The 18223-nt window shown below is 43.6% G+C and overlaps 2 protein-coding genes across 2 annotated transcripts; both read left to right on the forward strand.

Moving 5' to 3' along the window:
• Nucleotides 1-537: 537 nt before the first annotated feature.
• On the forward strand, nt 538-2856 carry LOC121949883 (uncharacterized). Its single transcript, XM_042495713.2, has 4 exons — nt 538-766; nt 1302-1545; nt 2055-2192; nt 2393-2856. Exons 1-4 carry the CDS (start codon nt 570-572, stop codon nt 2660-2662), a joined length of 849 nt encoding a protein of 282 aa, XP_042351647.2. The 5' UTR covers nt 538-569; the 3' UTR covers nt 2663-2856.
• A 2005-nt stretch (nt 2857-4861) lies between these two features.
• Nucleotides 4862-15941, forward strand: LOC121950139 (high choriolytic enzyme 1-like). The gene is made up of 8 exons (XM_088080174.1): nt 4862-5012; nt 5822-5867; nt 6073-6225; nt 6934-7051; nt 7650-7828; nt 8782-8860; nt 15586-15737; nt 15840-15941. The coding sequence occupies exons 1-7, from the start codon at nt 4938-4940 to the stop codon at nt 15713-15715; spliced, it is 780 nt and encodes a 259-aa protein (XP_087936300.1). The 5' UTR covers nt 4862-4937; the 3' UTR covers nt 15716-15737; nt 15840-15941.
• The last annotated feature ends 2282 nt before the right edge of the window (nt 15942-18223 follow it).

An 18223-nucleotide genomic window follows, 5' to 3' on the forward strand; every position in this document is an offset into this window, starting at 1 on the left:
ATGAGCCCACAAAAAGCCACTGCTGTGAGGATGTAAGATGTTATGTACAATATCTAACAGGATAAAGCAAAACAGTCCATGTTAAGTTATTTACTGCTCTTCACTTTGCTCAGTTTTGCAGTCTTGTTTTCTCTTCTAATGCTCAGGTATCTTAAAACCTGGACAATAAAAACCAAAATGAAATGTATGGATAGATAAGCCTAGAAGAAGCTGAGTATTTTTGTAATGTTTTTATTTTATCATATAGTTTACCAATGGAACCTTTGTTTTAATTACTTGATAATGCAGAATTAAGCATTAAGTGACTGATTTTTTTTGTTATCAAGATCAGTCACTGAGGAAGTCATTATGTCTTGAAGTCAACAGCGTTACAGCAGGACTGCAGATGCTGAGGTCACCTTTAAAACTGGTACACAAAGGTTTAGTTTCATTTTCACTAAGAAAATAGCCCTCCCTTCTCCTCAGATGGGAGGATCTGACATCGAGGCTCTATAAATACGAGCTCAGTTCCACATTTATATTCATTGGAAGAAGTGAAGAAGCCAGAACATTAAGACAACAACATCAGGATGATCGATACAGAAGTTGTGCTTGAAGCTTTGAGCGTGCTCTGCAAAGACGGAGTAAGCTGTGCTCAAAGACGAAGATTAGAGGATGGGTTACCCACAGCAGACATTTTGGAAGGAGTTGCAAAGGTGCATCTGCCCATCCAGGAGCTGTCCATCAAGGACCTGATCCCTATAGCCCTATGTGGTGATAGAACCAGGTAATTATTGCATGTCATTTTTGTTAACATATGCAGAGTAGTATTTCTGTAAATGCTAGAGAGGGTTTGAAACAGCTTTCTGGAGGATGGGTTCAAGTGGTTTTACTAATGCTAACCCTAACCCAATATCTTAAAAAACTTGAAATCCCTATTTTCTGGCTCTAATTTGTTGTCTTTAGTACAAGTACAAAAACATTTTTTTGTGAATTCAAAAATGGTTGGGGGGGGGGGTCTATCGGGGGCCAGATTTGGCCTGAGTAAATTGAGTATCACTGTTGTAGAATCTTATTTTTCTCCTGGGGTATTGCTGTAAAGTTCAGCTTACCCTCGATGAGTTTGTATTTTCAACATTTTTTTCATTAAAGGTCTTTTAATTGCACTCGATACCCAAAATGGGCCACAGCACAGGACCTAGCCTGTGATCCTACTCCCCAGCACTTGGCAGAATGCAGCCTAAAAGAAATCAGATGTGCAGGATGTCATGAAGAGGCCACTAATTTAACCTGCAACTCTTTCTCTTCTTCAACTTTTACAGGAACCAAACTCTTGAAGGAGCATTTGAGAGGGTGCCAGTATGCATGATCAACTTGCCAAACGACATCATTAAAGACGAAAAGACAGAACAGATTGTCATCGAACCGGAAGATTACCTGTGGTCCGAGGAACATTTGGACCCAAGATTCAACTACGACTTCACCAAGTTGAAAGACACAAAGACCTATTACAGAGGTGGGGAGCTGTACAAACGTCCATGTGGTTGGCAGCGTTTTGCCCTCAAGGTGAATATTCTCTTATTTTTTGTTTGACTTTAAATCAGCATCAGCATCAAACTACTACATTCTACAACAGAGAATATGAACTATATTATTATCTGGCTTTAGGCCTCAGGGACTGATGTAATCAATCTGATATATATATATATATATATATATATATATATATATATATATATATATATATATAGATAGATAGATAGATATAGATATAGATATATATATATCAGTGGTGGAAGACGTATTCATATCCTTTACTTAAGTAAAATTTCCAGCCTGTGAAAATACTCTGTTACCAGTAAAAGTCCTGCAGTGAAAATGGCAAATGTAAGGTATCTGTGGTTTGCATTGGTGCACAATGCCAACTGTTTTGGTTTTGTTTTGTTTTTTTGTGGCAACTGGAGCTTGAAATTATTACTTTTACTTACTAGTACATGTTTATTTATAAGTGGTTAATAAATTCATCAGTTTAAAGGGATAGTTGTTGAATAATAAGAGTTTTTGTTTTGTCTCAGGTCCTGGATAAGTATGATGACAATACCTGGCTGGGAAACAACTGGCGTACCACAGAGTCTGTCCCAGGGGAGTGGCCAGTGTCCTACCACGGGACAGACCAAAAATTTGTCAAAGCCATCATCGAACAGCACTTAAAGGTTTTTATATTCAATATTATATAAACGTGCAGAAAAGATGTGAGGAAACAAACATTAATGTGTGTGTGTGTGTGTGTGTGTGTGTGTGTGTGTGTGTAATAATTATTTTACTTATACATAAATATATATACGTACATGCATACTGTACTGATTAGTTGGTTGAAAGTTGATAAATTCTAATTTATACTTGTGTTTAACAGGCCGGCAATCGTAAACTTTATGGCAAAGGGATTTATTCGACTCCAGACATTGATATAGCGAAGGGTTTTGCCACAGAATTCACCGCCAAAAAGACAAAAAAGAAGTACAAAGTGATTCTGCAGACTCGTATCAACCCTGAGCACAGGGAGAAATACAATGATGACAAGTACTGGATGGTTCCCATCTCTGAAGACGCATCAGACCAAGAACAGCAGGAGAAAGTTGAAAATGCCATCCGTCCTTATGGTCTTCTGTTACAGGAGATCTAACAAATGATCACTTATTTGTTTCTCTTGAGTTATGGTCTATGAAAAATACTCTCAAATGGAATGATGTCTCACATGCCTGTAAGATGAATATGTACAATCAATAACACCACATATAGTATGTACAGTGAATAGTGGGATGAAATGCTTCTGTGAACTTCCTTTAATCCAAATTCAATAAACGTGTCACAAACATCCTTATGTACTGTACTTCCATTTCTAGAGTTTTTAGGTTTGATAATGTAAAATTTGCATTTCAGCCAAAATAGGTTTAATGAATAGGTTTTATGGTAGGACTAACATTTTACTTTGAGAAATACCAGCCCAGTGCTGTCGGTGTAAGATCCCAACACCAAAAGCCACCTTTTGTGTGCACATTAAATGCCATTTGATGTCGTCAACTGAGAACGTAGCTGCACAGAATCATCTGTGGTGTTATTATATGCCGTCGGATAGCACCTGCATGAGCAGCATGATACGTGTACTCTTGGTGTCAATTGGGATCGCAGCCAGACAGACCCTGTCATGTATGTTGCTGGATGTAATATCAACATGATATAAGGACCACGAACATCCCTACAGGGGCGGTGCATGAACTGGATAAACCCTGGACTTTCATGCAGGAGCGGCAATATGTGAGGACACGGGATGGTAACAATGTTGGAAATACTCAAAGCCAAGCTTTCTTGACGTTTTCAGGTGCAGTTTGGTCATTACTCACTTTCATGATCAGATTTTGTCGGTCTATTTAGCTCTAATGTGTAGGCTGACGACTTAATCTAGCTGTGCACACACAGAATGTTGTGGACTTCGTGGACTGATAGCTTCTTGGACAGACTCGTGATTTCCCGTAAGAGAGTCACTTTCCCTTCAGACATTAATGGCATATCAAAAGTGAAACAATATAGTTCCTTTTTAAATTGTTTAAATAACGGACATCATTATGGCTGTGTAACTGATCCTAGCAGTGGGCCATTCTCTGTGCCAGTAGATAAACATCACATCCTGAACTGGGATGCAGTCAGAACAGAAGCTCACTGCAGACATCACGCCAAACCATTGATCCATCTCATGCTCTATTCTGTCACTCATAAAAACAACACAAGACACTTAAACTCATTCAGTTGGGGCAGTAATGCTCCCAACCCTTTGGGGGTAATCACCCATTTTCCGGCAGAGATCCATGTCCTCAAACTTAGAGATGCTGACTCTCATCCTGACCACTTCACACTCGGCTGCAACCCCCCCAGTGCATGCTGGAGGTCACAATGTGAAGAATCACACAGAATCACATCATCTGCAAAGAGCAGAGATGCAATTCTGAGGTCCCAAAAAAGGAACCCCCCCCACAACCCTATGTTCACTGCTATTATATTTAATTTTTTTTTTTTCTTTAGTTGGGATCTAATTAGCCAAAGTGTGACTTTGAGACAGTAAAGCAAAGGTGATGTAAAATATTCCCTCACATAATAGAAATGGCTGTCTTGATGAGGAATCTAATGGAATCTGATCTGAAGCCTGGTCTTCTCTATTTTTGTGGCAGGTTAATGTGTGACCGGGTTAGAATTATGATAAATCAAAATTCTGACACATCAAGTCAAATATTGGTATTGTGAGCTTGTAAGTCATGATTGGGAGATATCCAGTCAAAATAGGAGAGGAGAGGTCAAAATGGTCAGAATAATAAAATATTAAATCAAACTTTATGACCTGCTATGTCATAATTTCACTTTGTCATTTTATCTGTTTTATTCTTTTCTGACAGAAAAGTAGTGATAAACAGTAAATTAAGTAATAAACAGTAATAAGAAGGCAGCAAAATGTTTTAATTTTTTTTTTTTAAATTCCAAAATGTGTTAAAAATATGACTATTAATATAGAAATGAATTGTGTTTTCCTTTCTCTGAGGAAACAGGCTCTTGTGGTTTAGTAACAGTTTATGTAAATAAAAACATAAGAAAACCAGTCACACTAATCCAATTTATCAATAATGCAAGAGGAAGCCAATGAATATTATCATAAAGCAGGTGTCCTCAGGGTCAACCATCTCACACCGTCACATACAGTTTTTCTCCAGAACAATTTTTGCTTCCACAAGCAGATATTTTTTTTTCTGAATTACGGTGGGAATCTGCAGCATGTTTTCAAGGCAATGTGCATCTTATCACCGAGCGGAGCATTGGGTTTTTTCAGGAGTGAGCAGATACGCTGAAGGCTATAAACAGCAGCTGCAGGAGGATCCAGGTGTGTTAACACGGTGCACCTGCGGGCTGCTAACATGACTTTCTTCAAGTGCACGCTCAGTCTCCTCGTCCTCCTCGTGGTCTCTGACTGCTCCTGGGCTGAAGAGAAGGTCAGTGTTTTGTCTGTGTTAAAAAGATTTTTTGAGTAACAGGATCCAACATAAATATAAGATGTGGATTAAGTCTGTAATTTACTGGTAAAGGGTTTGCTGTGTGACATCTGGAGAATTTAATTATTATTTTACGATGTAACAAAGAAACTGAAAATTGAGAAAATCTTGATGAATTGGAGTAAATAAAGTCCACATTTAACATCAGCAAAGCAGCAGCATCTGGGTGAGTAACTGCTATACAAATGGTCATATAAAGGATGAAGTATTCTTTTAACTCTTTGAAACCTGGAGCAAAGCAATGGGACAAGTTGTTAAGAAATGTTTTACAAAATTGCAAGAAATTGGTAGATTTAGAAATTAATTTTTTTTTAAAGCTAGGGGAAAATGTCTGGAGAAAAAAACTATAGTTATAGCTAATTATCATGATCACATATTTAAAATTATAGCTAATCATGTAATTCTAATCTAAACTATACGACAGAATTACTTTTTTATTTTTGAAGCACTGTTTTCAGGCCATTTCCATTTTATTTTATTTTAAGGTAATTTTTGTGTACTTTTTTTGTTTGTTTTCTTACTGATTTCATGTCAGTTTTTGGTCATTTTTTTGTTGCACATTGCCATCAAGCTATGTTTTGAAAAACAACCAAGCCAATTCACATCTACATATATGCACACAAGAGGAAAATGTGACCTATGTCAGAAAGTAAACTGTAGACAGCAAACTGTGCATACTGTACCACGCTACACAAATACGTCTAATATTTCAGATTTGTCTTTTCTAACGAGTGGTGTCATGTCTTCAGGAACTGTCAGTCTCTGAGCTCCTGTGGAGAGCCAACAAAGATGTTGGTAAGTAACCATGCAGATTTATTTTTATTTATTCTTATTTAACATGGACAGTTTATATTAATATGCATTGCTAAATGTGCCAAATTCAGGTGTAACAAAGTCATACTGAAAATAAACAGAATGTTTACTTGTGGAGTATTTTTGTATTACTTAAGTAAAGAATCTGAATTATCTCACTTTCCTGGTTTGTTTAATGTCCGCCTAGTGCACACAGAGGAGGAGCCTTTAGTCATTGATGACATCGCTTATGACAACGAAAATGAGAGAAACGCTGATCCCTGCACCTCTCGCGGGTGCATGTGGGGAAAATCCAGCGATGGAAAGGTCTATGTGCCTTACATCATCGCGTCACATTACTGTAAGTAACATTACTGTTCAATAAGAATTATTCTTAAAGTCATTGTGTAAAGTTTTATTTGAACAATTGACCAAAAGATTGAAAACAGTGCAGAGCTATCCCTGTGGTGTGCCAAGTTTGGGCCGATGCTGGGGCATCATTCATCCTGAGCCTCAGCATAACCCTGCAACAAGACAAAGTCTGACTTCAACCCCTTTTTCCACCAAAATTAGTGTGAGCATGCAGGATTTTAAAACACGGGTAAACCCTAAAACAGGCTATAGACTCGGAGCCTATATTGAATTATAATACTGAATTTTATTGCCAGTAGTGCAGAGCTTCTTTGTGCCGAGTTTGGGCCGATACTGTGCCATGTCACTTTGCCTATCTGGAATAGAGTGGAATGCCAAGTTTTGGGTATCTACACCTAACCAAACTACGACTGTTTCACAATGTATTGGTTATATTGTCCTTGTTTAGTTGTTTCCTCTGAACACAGAAGTTTAGTTTTAAAAGACGTGTACGCATGCACTGTGCATGCTAGCTCACCGAGCACCTCTGAACTACTCAAAGTTACAGCACAGCCAGAGAGGACGCTGTTATTGTTGCAGCCTGTTCTGATTCCAAAGTCGTCAACTGCTCTTCATCATTGCTATTGGCATTTAATTTTTTTCAGGTACAGTCCACCTGTGTGGACTGTACATTAAGCCCTCTCTTTTGCTTTGTCAGCTTCTCGTGAGCGCTCCATCATTGAGCGTGGGCTGGTGTCCTTCCACGATGTCTCCTGCATTCGCTTCATCAAACGTTCCAACCAGAGAGACTACCTGAGCATCAAGTCCGACAATGGGTAACAAACTGTCTGTGTGTGTCTGTTTATGCAGCTTATTGACTCAAACCTGTGCAATGTGTGCTATTAATTGCAAGATGATGGGAACAAAATAATATCAATGAAAAACATGTAACTAAAAGATGTCTTTAACCTTTTTTAGTTTAACCTTTAAAGGGAAATTAAGGTTGCAAAATGCATCAAATCTCAGCTTGCTTGCAAGTCAAAAAGTCAATACTCTGGATGTTTTGTGTATTGTTCTATACAGTTTACTCTGCATTGAGACTTATTTAGTAAATATTTGCAATAAAGTTTTATGTGTTTTAGATGCAATTTGTATGCATAGAGACAAACAGTCAGAGCTCGTCAATTGTTAATATCTCACACTTAATAAAATAACATTTCCGCAATATAATTTTCAATCATTGTAACTGCTTATCTACAACAATATCAGACAATATTAGTGGAGACTTTTGTTACACTGAGGTCAATGAAGTCCAAAAATAAAGCCAGAGAGGAAACTTTCACTCTTCTAAATCATAAACCTTTACAGTCCCTTAAAACTCAAATTTACTGAGCCATGATTATTATTATTTTTTATTTGTTTGTATGAATGCAGCTGTTACTCCTATGTTGGGCGCCGTGGTTATTCCCAGACGGTGTCTCTGGACCGCCAGGGCTGCCTCTACCACAGCACCGTCCAGCACGAGCTGCTCCACGCCCTCGGATTCAACCATGAGCAGTGTCGCTCCGACAGGGACCAGCACATCCGCATCCTGTGGGAGAACATCCAGTCTGGTCTGTACATCAAGATTACTATAATGTTATACCCATTTTTATTACCCACAGCTAAAGGGGATGTATTTAAACAGATTGCACTCATTAATAAGATTCTTAAAGTGAAACAGATTTCAAGAGTCAAAACCCCAAAGATATTCACTTTACTATCACGTGAGAATGAAAAGCATCAAATCCTGACATTTGAGTGGTTGAAACCAGCAAACGTTTTAGCCTATTATGACTATTGAAAATGACCAATAAATATATATATATATATATATATATATATATATATATATATATATATATATATATATATATATATATATATATTTCAAATCAAAATAACCAACTAATTGACTAGTTGTTGCATTTTTTAGACTGATCCAAATTCCAGAAGTGTTGAACCCAACACATGTAACAGTCCCAAACTGACACGTTGTCTCAGAACCTCATAAACAGATGTGGGATACTAAACAAGAAGTAAACGGCACGGACCAAGCAGCTATGTTTAATGAGTTGATATGAGAATGTGTTGCTGGCAAATTTGAACACAGATACTAAGTATATCAAACTTCAATTGGAAGAGTGATGACGCCAGTCAGAAAAAATAACTCCGAAAAATTCTCTTTACTTTCTCTCTACGGCTTTTTGTTCAGCATTTTGTTTCATATAATAGTTACCAAAGAATTAAAATGTTAACCTTTTATCATAGCTGTTTCACTAAAGGAACCATAAATTCACTCATTTGTCACATAAATAGCATAACTGTCTGTCTCTGGTGACACAATAAGCTAACAAGCTGCGACTGTTGGGACAGCTCGCTGTTGGTCAATGGTGCGAATTCTCGGGTCGAAGCTGAACACAACCACACAAATTCATTAATCGTAACAGTTACATGGCAATAAAAGTTCAAGGATTTAAACATTTTTTGTCTTTCATGACCTTTCTTGTGATTTTTGTCCTCTCAGGTTGGGAATACGCCTTCGACAAGATCAACACTCTGAACCTGAACACCCCCTACGACTATAACTCTGTCATGCAGTACCACAGTGTCATGGTTCCTGCATCTTCCTCCCCCTCACTGCCAGTAAATTTCCATTCACCTTCCTCTGATCTGCTCTACCTCCTAGCCACGCCCACTGCTGCAGCCTGCTCTCCACAGCTGCAGCTCATCACCAATCAACCCGGTATTTAAGACACTCCTGTTCACACACTCATTGCCAGATCGTCCTCTGCAGCATGCACGTCTTTCCAGCACTCCTAGTCCAGATTCTCCGTTGCCCGACTCTGCCTGTCCCTGACCCTCTCTTCTCGCCTGCCTCCCTGTGATCCGACCTGCCTTCTGTCCCCGACCACGAACTTCGGTTTGGCGTTCCTGAAATCTGGCGGATTCCCGGTAAAGACCTCTCTGCTCCAGACTCGACCGATTCTTCCGCCTGATCCCTGCTGGTGCTGCTGTTTCCGTGGACGGACCTCCCGGTAACCTAACCCCTGCCTGCCCTCGACCCTCCGTTCGATCCCGACATCGCTCTCACCGCGTGTTGTCGACTCACGCGAACTACGGGTTTCCTCGCCACCGGCTACAGCGGTCTGAAGCCGTGTCTTCGTTACTTGTGATCTCCAGAGACATTGTTTGGGCTTACAGCTCGAAGAACGAACTTTCATTCTGTGTCCAGTCTGCCATTTGTGTTGGTATTAATAAAGTTATTAGCGCCAGTGAAGCGTACTGTTCTGCATTTGGGTCCTCCTCACGCCCGTACAGTGCAGTCTGGCCAGAAATGGACCCAGCAGACTCCGGTGCTCTTCAGTCCGCCCTAGCCCGAGTTGAGGAATGCTTCAACAGCAACGAAGCACAACTCACCTCGAAGCAGCGGCGAGCTCTCGCCAGTCTGCTTCGGCGCTGGAGCAGGCGCTAACTCAAGCTAGCCACGCAGGTTCAACAGATGGCAACCACGCTGGCGCTGCACGCTGTTCCAACTCCAGTTCCCGTCCAGCCGCTCAAGCTCCTCGTCATCATCCAGCGCGCTCCTGAACCCCGGGTGGGGGCTCCTGACTTACGCTGGAATCCTGAGGTTACAACCCGTTTCTCACTAACTGTTCGATCCTGTTTGCATTTGCAACCCCATACCTTGCTTACCTCGAAGCCGCCAGAGTTGCCTTGTCATCAACCACCTCACGGGTCGAGCTCGCCTGGGGAGCGGCGGAATGGGAGAGGGGCACGCCCGGCCTGCTTGTCGTTCATGCCTTCGCTGAGGAACTACATGAGTTTTTGGACCGATTCCTGTGGGTCCAGATGCCACTGGGGGGTCTTCTGAATCAGCAGAAGATCGATCCGTTGCGGACTTATATTGAGTTTCGCACGACGGCTCGCCTGAGTAGTTGGAACCCGCTGCCCAGTGTGGCGCTTACCTGAGCGGCCTCGCTCGTACATTAAAAAGGCGAACTGGTTTCGTTTGATCTTCCTCTCAGTCATTGGACGGCTTGATCGAACTCACCACCCGTCTAGACAGACGAATCCTGGCGAGGAGAAGAGAGCGGTTCCGGGAGGGGGAGACTCGCCGGACCCTCTCCAGTCGGCCTGGTCCTTCCTCCAGCCCGGCTTGAACTCTGTACAAGGGACAGAACCCATGCAGGTGGAGTGCGCACGGCTGACAGCCGAGGAGGCGGGAGAGGCAGTGGGACAACCTCTGTCTGTACTGTGGTCAAGCCGGACACGCCGTTTCCAGTTGCCCGGTAAAAGGCGGGCTCAGCAGTAAAGGGGGCATTCTGCTGAGCAGATCCCGGGAACTCGACCTCCGATCCACGTCCTCTGTTCCATGCCCAGCTCCAGCTCAGGAGGGATTCTACACCCTCGCCACATTTATTGACTCTGGGGCCGATGTTAACCTGATTGGACGAGGAGCTCGCTCGTCAGTTAGGTGCAACAGGTTCCCTTCCCGTCCTGTACCTGCCAAGCGCCTGGATGGTCATCTGTTAGGGACCGTCACTCATCAAACTACTCCCATCGCTATGCAATTAGCGAGGCATCCGAGACAATCCAGTTCACGTTTGAGGTCCCCTAACCTGCCCCTGATCCTGGGATATCCTGGCTTCGCCGACATAACCCTCACATAGACTGGTCCACGGGCTCGATCCTGAACTGGAGTTCGTGCCAACGTATCTGCCTCAAGCGACCGGCGAACCGCTCCCATCCAGTTCGGTTCCCCTCGGATGTTTCCATGGTGCCGCCAGAATACCACGACTACAAGAGGTATTCAATAAGGCACCGGGCTACTCTTCCTCCTCACCGAGCCTATGACTGTGCCATCGACCTCCTTCCGGGTTCCACTCCACCCACGGGGCGTCTCTACTCCCTCTCGGGGCCAGAGAGGAGGCCATGAGACCTACATCAGTGACTCTCTGGCTTCTGGCATCATCCGGCCTTCTCGTCTCCGGCCGGGCAGGCTTCTTCTTCGTGGGAAGAAGGATGGCTCTCTTCGCCCCTGCATCGACTACCGGGGCCTGAATGACATTACGGTGAAAAACAGTATCCTCTCCCTCTCATTTCCTCCGCTTTTGAACTGTTACAAGGTGCCACCATTTTTACTAAGTTGGACCTCCATAATGCATATCATCTGGTTCGGATCAGAGAGGGAGACGAGTGGAAGAGCAAGGCGTTCAACACACCTAACGGGCATTACGAATACCTGGTGATGCCGTTTGGACTTACCAATGCTCCTGCAGTTTTTCAGGCTCTGATCAACGACGTACTGAGAGACTATCTGAACAAGTTCGTTTTGTCTACCTGGATGACATTTGATTTTTTCCCAGTCCCGACAAGAGCATGTTCATCATGTACAGACTGTCTTACAGCGCCTGTTACAGAATTCATTGTTCGTCAAAAGGCGGAGAAGTGTAATTCCACGTCGCCTCGGTCTCCTTCCTGGGTTACATTGGGCACAACCGGATGGAGATGGACCCCGCCAAAGTCTCTGCCGTCTCCGCCTGGCGGTTCCTGACTCCAGTAAAACAACTCCAGCGCTTCCTGGGCTTTGCGAACTTCTACGAAGATTCATCCGGGCTACAGCACTGTGGCAGCCCCCTCTCTGCACTCACCTCTCCTAAGATCCCGTTTCACTGGTCCCGGCCGCCAACGAGCCTTCCTACACCTGGCAACGCTTCCAGCTCGGCACCTATCCTCCTCATCCCTGACCCGAAAGACAATTTGTGGTGGAGGTCGACGCCTCTGACGCGTTGGGGTGGGGGCCGTCCTATCCCAACGCTCGCTGACGGAAGTTGCACCCTGTGCCTTCTTCTCAAGACGCCTGTCCCGGCCCAGCGGAACTACGACATCGGGGAATCGGGGAGTTGCTATAGCGGTGAAGTTGGCGTTGGAGGAATGGCGTCACTGGCTGGAGGTACCCAGGTTCCGTTCTTGGTTTGGACTGACCATAAGAACCTTGAATACATCAAGTCAGCCAAAAGACTGAATTCGCCAGGCCCGGTGGGCTCTGTTTTGCCCGGTTCCTCTTTCACGCTCTCCTACAGGCCTGGTTCCCGGAACATTAAGCCCGGATGCGCTGTCCCGACAGTTCCTGGTAGGGAGGATGAGGAGGCTTCTCGTTCCGACAGCATTCTCCCTGCTTCCCGTCTCCTGGCCGCTCTCACCTGGGAGTTGGAAGGCGGATCATGACAGCGCTGGAGGAACAGCCGGGTCCCAGTTCCTGTCCAGAACCGACTCTTCGTGCCACAAGAGTTCAGGTCTGAGGTTCTGCAGTGAGCCCACTCATCTCGTCTGACCTGTCACCCTGGAGCTGCTCGGACTAGGGAGGTCCTGCAGCGGCAGCTTTTGGTGGGCGACCCTGGATCAAGACACCAAAGACTTTGTAAAGGCCTGCCCGATCTGCAGCCAGAGTAAGACGCCCCAAGCCCCTGCGGGTCTCCCTGAAACCTCTCCCAGTCCCTCATCGTCCCTGGTCCCATCTACTTGGACTTCGTCACCGGTCTGCCACTGTCAGATGGTAACACTGCCATCCTGGCGGTGGTGGACGACCAAGATAGCCCACTTCGCTTCGCTCTGCCCAAGCTCCCCTCCGCCAAAGAGACCATGGAACTGATGCTGGTCCACGTTTTTTCGTCTGCAGCCTGCCTACTGGCGTGGTGTCGGATCGAGAGGCCCCAGTTTACGTCTGCGTTCTGGAAAGAGTTCTGCCTGCTGGGAGCATCCACCAGCCTGTCATCGGGTATCACCCCCAATCCAACGGCCAGGCAGGCCGGATGAACCAGCAGATGGAGACCTCTCTTCGCTGCATGTCATCCAGCCAACCCACCTCCTGGTCCTCCCAGCTCCTATGGGTAGAATATGCCCCACAACTTCGTTGGTCAGTTCGTACAGGACTCACACCTTTCCAGTGTGCTTATGGCTTCCAGCCCCCCTGTTCCCCAGCCAAGAAATTGAGACTGCTTACCCGTCAGTGGAGAACTTCATCCGCCCGCTGTCGCCAACCTGGTCCCAAGCCCGGTCTGCACTCCCTGAAACACGCCGCCTGCTACTCCTCTTCTGCCAGCAACCATGCGCTCCCAGGCACCTCCATATCAGGTGGGACAGAAAGTGTGGCTCTCCACCAAAGACCTTCCCCTGAGGGTGGAGTCCCGGAAGCTGGCTCCCAAGTTTGTTGGTCCCTTCCCGGTCGAGAAGGTGATTAATGAGGTGCTTGCAGTCCGTCTCAAGCTGCCCCGCTCCATGCGCATTCACCCGACCTTCCCGTCTCCAAGCTCCAAGCCTGTCAGGGAAGCGCTCTGCAGCCCGTCCGCCTCCTCCTCCTCCTGCTCTCATCAGATGGCGCCCGCATACACTGTTGGCGCCTTCTTCGCTCTCGCCCGGGGCGTGGCCTGCAATACCTGGTGGATTGGGAGGATACGGCCCGGAGGAAGCGGTCCTGGGTCCAGCCTCGGCAGATCCTGGGCGACCAGCTGATTGAGGACTTCCACCGTCCGCCATCCTGATCAGCCCTCCCGTGCCGCTCCTGGAGGTGGGTCTTCTGTCTCTTCTCCTCCTCCTTCTCCAGTTCCCGGTCCATCTGGTTTGGGGTCCTGCACGAGGGTTCCGACTCACCGATGAGGGTTGCTCCGTCCTCGGATGACGACTGACGGCACGACGACGGCGCTGACGGCGACGATGTTTCCATGGGGTCCGAGGAGTTCAGCCCTCCTCCTGGCCCCCTCCGCCTCCCGGTTTGGTGTCCTTGGTTTGGGACGTCATGGGCCGTCCCTTGAGGGGGGGGTTCTGTCATGGTTCCTGCATCTTCCTCCCCCTCACTGCCAGTAAATTTCCATTCACCTTCCTCTGATCTGCTCTACCTCCTAGCCACGCCCACTGCTGCAGCCTGCTCTCCACAGCTGCAGCTCATCACTAATCAACCTGGTATTTAAAGACACCTGTTCACACACTCATTGCCAGATCGTCCTCTGCAGCATGCACGTCTTTCCAGCACTCTCCGTCCAGATTCTCCGCTGCCCGACTCTGCCTGTCCCTGACCCTCTTCTCGCCTGCCTCCCTGTGATCCGACCTGCCTTCTGTCCCGACCACAACTCAGTTTGGCGTTCCTGAAATCTGAGATTCCCGGTAAAGACCTCTCTGCTCCAGACTCAAGCGATTCTTCCGCCTGATCCTGCTGGTGCTGCTGTTTCCGTGGGGACCTCCCGGTAACCTAACCCCTGCCTGCCCTCGACCACCTCCGTTCGATCCCGACATAGCTCTCACACGTGTTGTCGGCTCACGGAGTTACTCTGGGGTTTCCTCGCCACCGGCTACAGCTGGTCTGAGCCTTCGTGTCTTCGTTACTGGTGATCTCCAGAGACATTGTTTGGGCTCACAGCTCGAAGAACGAACTTTCATTCTGTGTCCAGTCTGCCATTTGTGTTGGTATTAATAAAAGTTATTACCAAGCGCCAGTGAAGCGTACTGTTCTGCATTTGGGTCCTCCTCACGCCCATTACACACAGGTTGTCAATGGCACCATCTTTCATCTAACACCCCTTCATTCAGAGAAACATTGAGTGACTTTTCATATTTAAAAAGTTTAGTTCACCCAAGCACTAAATATACCTGTATATAGACCTCGCCTCTCTAGGTTATCCTATATTTCATTTCATAAAAAAAGCAAGACCCTGTCTGGCATTGTCAACAATTCCCCTATAAGATATTTAAGGGAAAACATACCAAAATGGTGAATATCCCAGCCCTTCTCTTGTTTTGAAGCAGCAAAATAATCAGTTATAGGGCTGCAGACTAAATCAACAGCTCTGTGGCTGCTGATGGATTTGCACCACAATGCTGTCCACCCACACAACCAGTGATAGAAATACAAATGGATTAGATTAGATCCTGCTGTCGCCCCACGAAACATAAAACTTGTTCAGAAAATCAGATTATATTATTCTTCTGTCGGCGGCAGGGCGTGTCAGAGACATTTCTTTCAGACTCCTCCAAGAAACGCAGAGTGAAAAAGTCATTTTCATGATGTAAATCCCTGATCTTTGTAAAGCTTTTAGAATAGTCTACTGCAGAGGTGATGTTTTTTTGTTCACCAATGCAGAAGTTAGCATCTCCCTGGTTCCCTCATCAAAACGTCTATGGGAGTTTCCCATTGGATTTTGGATACTGCAGAAAATAAGCTCTGTGGCAAACAAACATTTGTGATACTTACATATTTAAAAAAAAAATACAAACAATTAAATTTGTTTTAGCATACAAACCAAAATAAATTAAACTCATGTGTTCCTTATAACTCCAGGTATGCCTTCTCCGGGAACAATAAGCCAACTATGGTTCCTATTCCCAACGCCAACGTTGAATTCGGCACGGCCACTCAGATGAGCAGGAATGACATCAGCAGACTGAACAAGCTGTACAAATGTTAAACAGTCAGAAAACACTTGTTAGGTTTGTATATCAACTTTTCAGTGGTATTAATTTCATTTATGGGTTACTGACCCATAAATAAAATATGTTTGTAACGTTTGCTATGTTTCTTTATTCCGACAGGTGATGAGAACAAACCTTCACAACATGAATTCAGACATCAAACCACCATTCTGTGACACAGTCTGAGACACTGTATCAACAATAAACCTTCAAACACTTTCACTGAAGCTCTGATTGTAGTTTGTGACACTGTAGACACTTTTGTACTTTTTCAAATGTCCCTTAAACCCTAAAAAACCTGAGCAAAACATGGGAAGACTGCAATGAGCAACCAAAAAAGAAACGACCCTACAATTAGCAAGAAATTAGTAAAAAGTACAAGAAATTTACCTGGAAAAGGATGGAAAATAATTCTTGAACATATTTTGAAATCAATCATGATAATTTTATAATTTTCCCTAACTTTTTTTGTCTTTTCTCTAGACATTTTTCCATACCTTTTAAAAAAATAATTTTCTGGATCTACTAATTTCTTGAGGTTTGCGGAGCATTTCTTATTAAGTTGCTCACTGCCTTTTTTGCCATCTTTTTGAAGGAGCCCTTTGCAACCCTGAAAGGGAAAGAGGGTTTGGACCGAGAGGAGATAATTGAGGCACACCTGTGTGTGGGGGGAGGAGAAAACTAAAACAGCACAGAGGAAAACAGAGAGGAGTGAGAGTTGCTCGAGGAGAAGAGACTAAAGTTCACTTCAGTTATGGTTATCTTTGCTCTAAAAAAGACAAAGTCCCCAGAAGTCAAAAGAGAGGCAAGCACTTGTTAAGACAAAGACCAGCTGGATGGTTAAGTTTCTGGACACTTAGGCCTCTGAAGGTGCACTGATACATGGAGCAGATTGAACCTGTTTGGAGGCACTGGTGGACTTTTTTGATGTGGACATCAGATAAGTTTCCTTGTCTTGACATCTCACAGCTACTCCCACACTCACTGAACTAACACACACACACACACACACGCACACACACAAACACATGCATGCATGCTTACAGAGTCTATAACTATAATTAAGCCCCAAAGTTCAATTTCTGAAACACCATACCCTTCCAGCATTCGACTGATATGAAGTTAAATACACAAGTGCAGCTCAATGTGCTCTACAAAACACACATGAACCATTAGAGACCACAGTAATTTTTTCTGCCATTTTGGATCTTTTGAAAAACCTTCTCCAAATTTCCCATGGCTCATCATTGGTCCAAATAAATCGAAAGTTATCAAAAGCTTGTTGACATCTCATTGCGTTTCTAAGATATTGACCAATGAACTATAGAGGGGTGTTACTCAGCAAATAGACCTATCTCAATAAGTGTTCAATCAGTCATCACAAAACTTGCAGAGTATGTCTAAAAATACAGAAGCAGCATACTATCAAATTTAGGTGGCCCCTAAAATGCAAAAAAATGGAAGCAGCAACCAAAATTGTTTGTCTAATCATTCCAAAACTTGCAGGATATGTTAAATAATAATGTTGAACCTTGTGTGTAATATTATTTTGAAATCTCTCAGTGGGGGGGCACCACTAGTTACAAACAATTGCATTGGCCCTCTGCAAATTTGGCTATAACCCTTTGTACAAACAATTGATATTTACAACCAAGCCATTTAAGCATATTTCCGCATTTTTTTTTCTTCAACTGACCAATAGAAGTGACTGTGATAACACATAAGAGGGTGGCTCAGCACAGATTTGTATCTAAATCTAAGCATCTGTCTGATTTTAATAAAAGCTGTTGGTTATTTAATGCAGGCATTCTAAACTGTCAAAGGTCTTCATCCTACCCAGATTTCAGGTTTTAAAGGTCCATGCTGGCTTAAATCCTGCAATCATCATTTGTGGATTTCAGATTGAACTTTTCTTGGGACAGAAATCCTGGGACAGAAAGTCTGAATATTCATGGAACAGGCCTTCCAAATCAAGATTTTTTTTTTAAGAAAAAATAATTGCCATTTTTTTTATTTAAAAATCACCAAATTTTAGAAAGAATAAATAATCTCTTTTTTATTTAAAAATCACCAAAAATTGTTTAAAGACAAAAAGTAAATTGCCAACATTTTTAAAAATATAAAATATGCTATGTATTGTTTAACAAATATTTCTTATATATATATATATATATATATATATATATATATATATATATATATATATATATATATATATATATATATATATATATATATATAATTTTTAAAAAAGGGATCATGATGTGATAAATATGCACTTGCTCCTACTCCTACTTCCCAATTTATTTAGCAAAAAGAAAAAAGCATCATGTAGTCTTCACATATAACAATTAAATCAGCAAACTGGGTGAAAATAAGAATTTAAACTCATGTACAAAATGTAAAAAGTATAGGAACATATACAAAATATCCCCTGCTTTGGAAAAACGTGAAAAACATGCTCACTATTGACGGGAAATATTTAAGGCTAAGTATTCGGTCCA

Source organism: Plectropomus leopardus, chromosome 7 (genome assembly GCF_026936395.1).
Source record: "Plectropomus leopardus strain MGB_pleo_1.0 chromosome 7, ASM2693639v1, whole genome shotgun sequence".
In the NCBI taxonomy this organism is placed as follows: Eukaryota; Metazoa; Chordata; class Actinopteri; order Perciformes; family Serranidae; genus Plectropomus; species Plectropomus leopardus.

Bases quoted from the DNA above. Each gene is read 5' to 3' on its own strand.
- LOC121950139 (XM_088080174.1), top strand. From the start codon at position 4,938: ATGACTTTCTTCAAGTGCACGCTCAGTCTCCTCGTCCTCCTCGTGGTC. The intron at 7,829-8,781 runs GTCTGTACATCA...TTGTCCTCTCAG, and splicing joins GTGGGAGAACATCCAGTCTG to GTTGGGAATACGCCTTCGAC. The intron at 8,861-15,585 runs CAGTGTCATGGT...TCCTTATAACTC, and splicing joins AACTCTGTCATGCAGTACCA to CAGGTATGCCTTCTCCGGGA.
- LOC121949883 (XM_042495713.2), top strand. From the start codon at position 570: ATGATCGATACAGAAGTTGTGCTTGAAGCTTTGAGCGTGCTCTGCAAA. The intron at 1,546-2,054 runs GTGAATATTCTC...GTTTTGTCTCAG, and splicing joins GGCAGCGTTTTGCCCTCAAG to GTCCTGGATAAGTATGATGA. The intron at 2,193-2,392 runs GTTTTTATATTC...TGTGTTTAACAG, and splicing joins TCATCGAACAGCACTTAAAG to GCCGGCAATCGTAAACTTTA.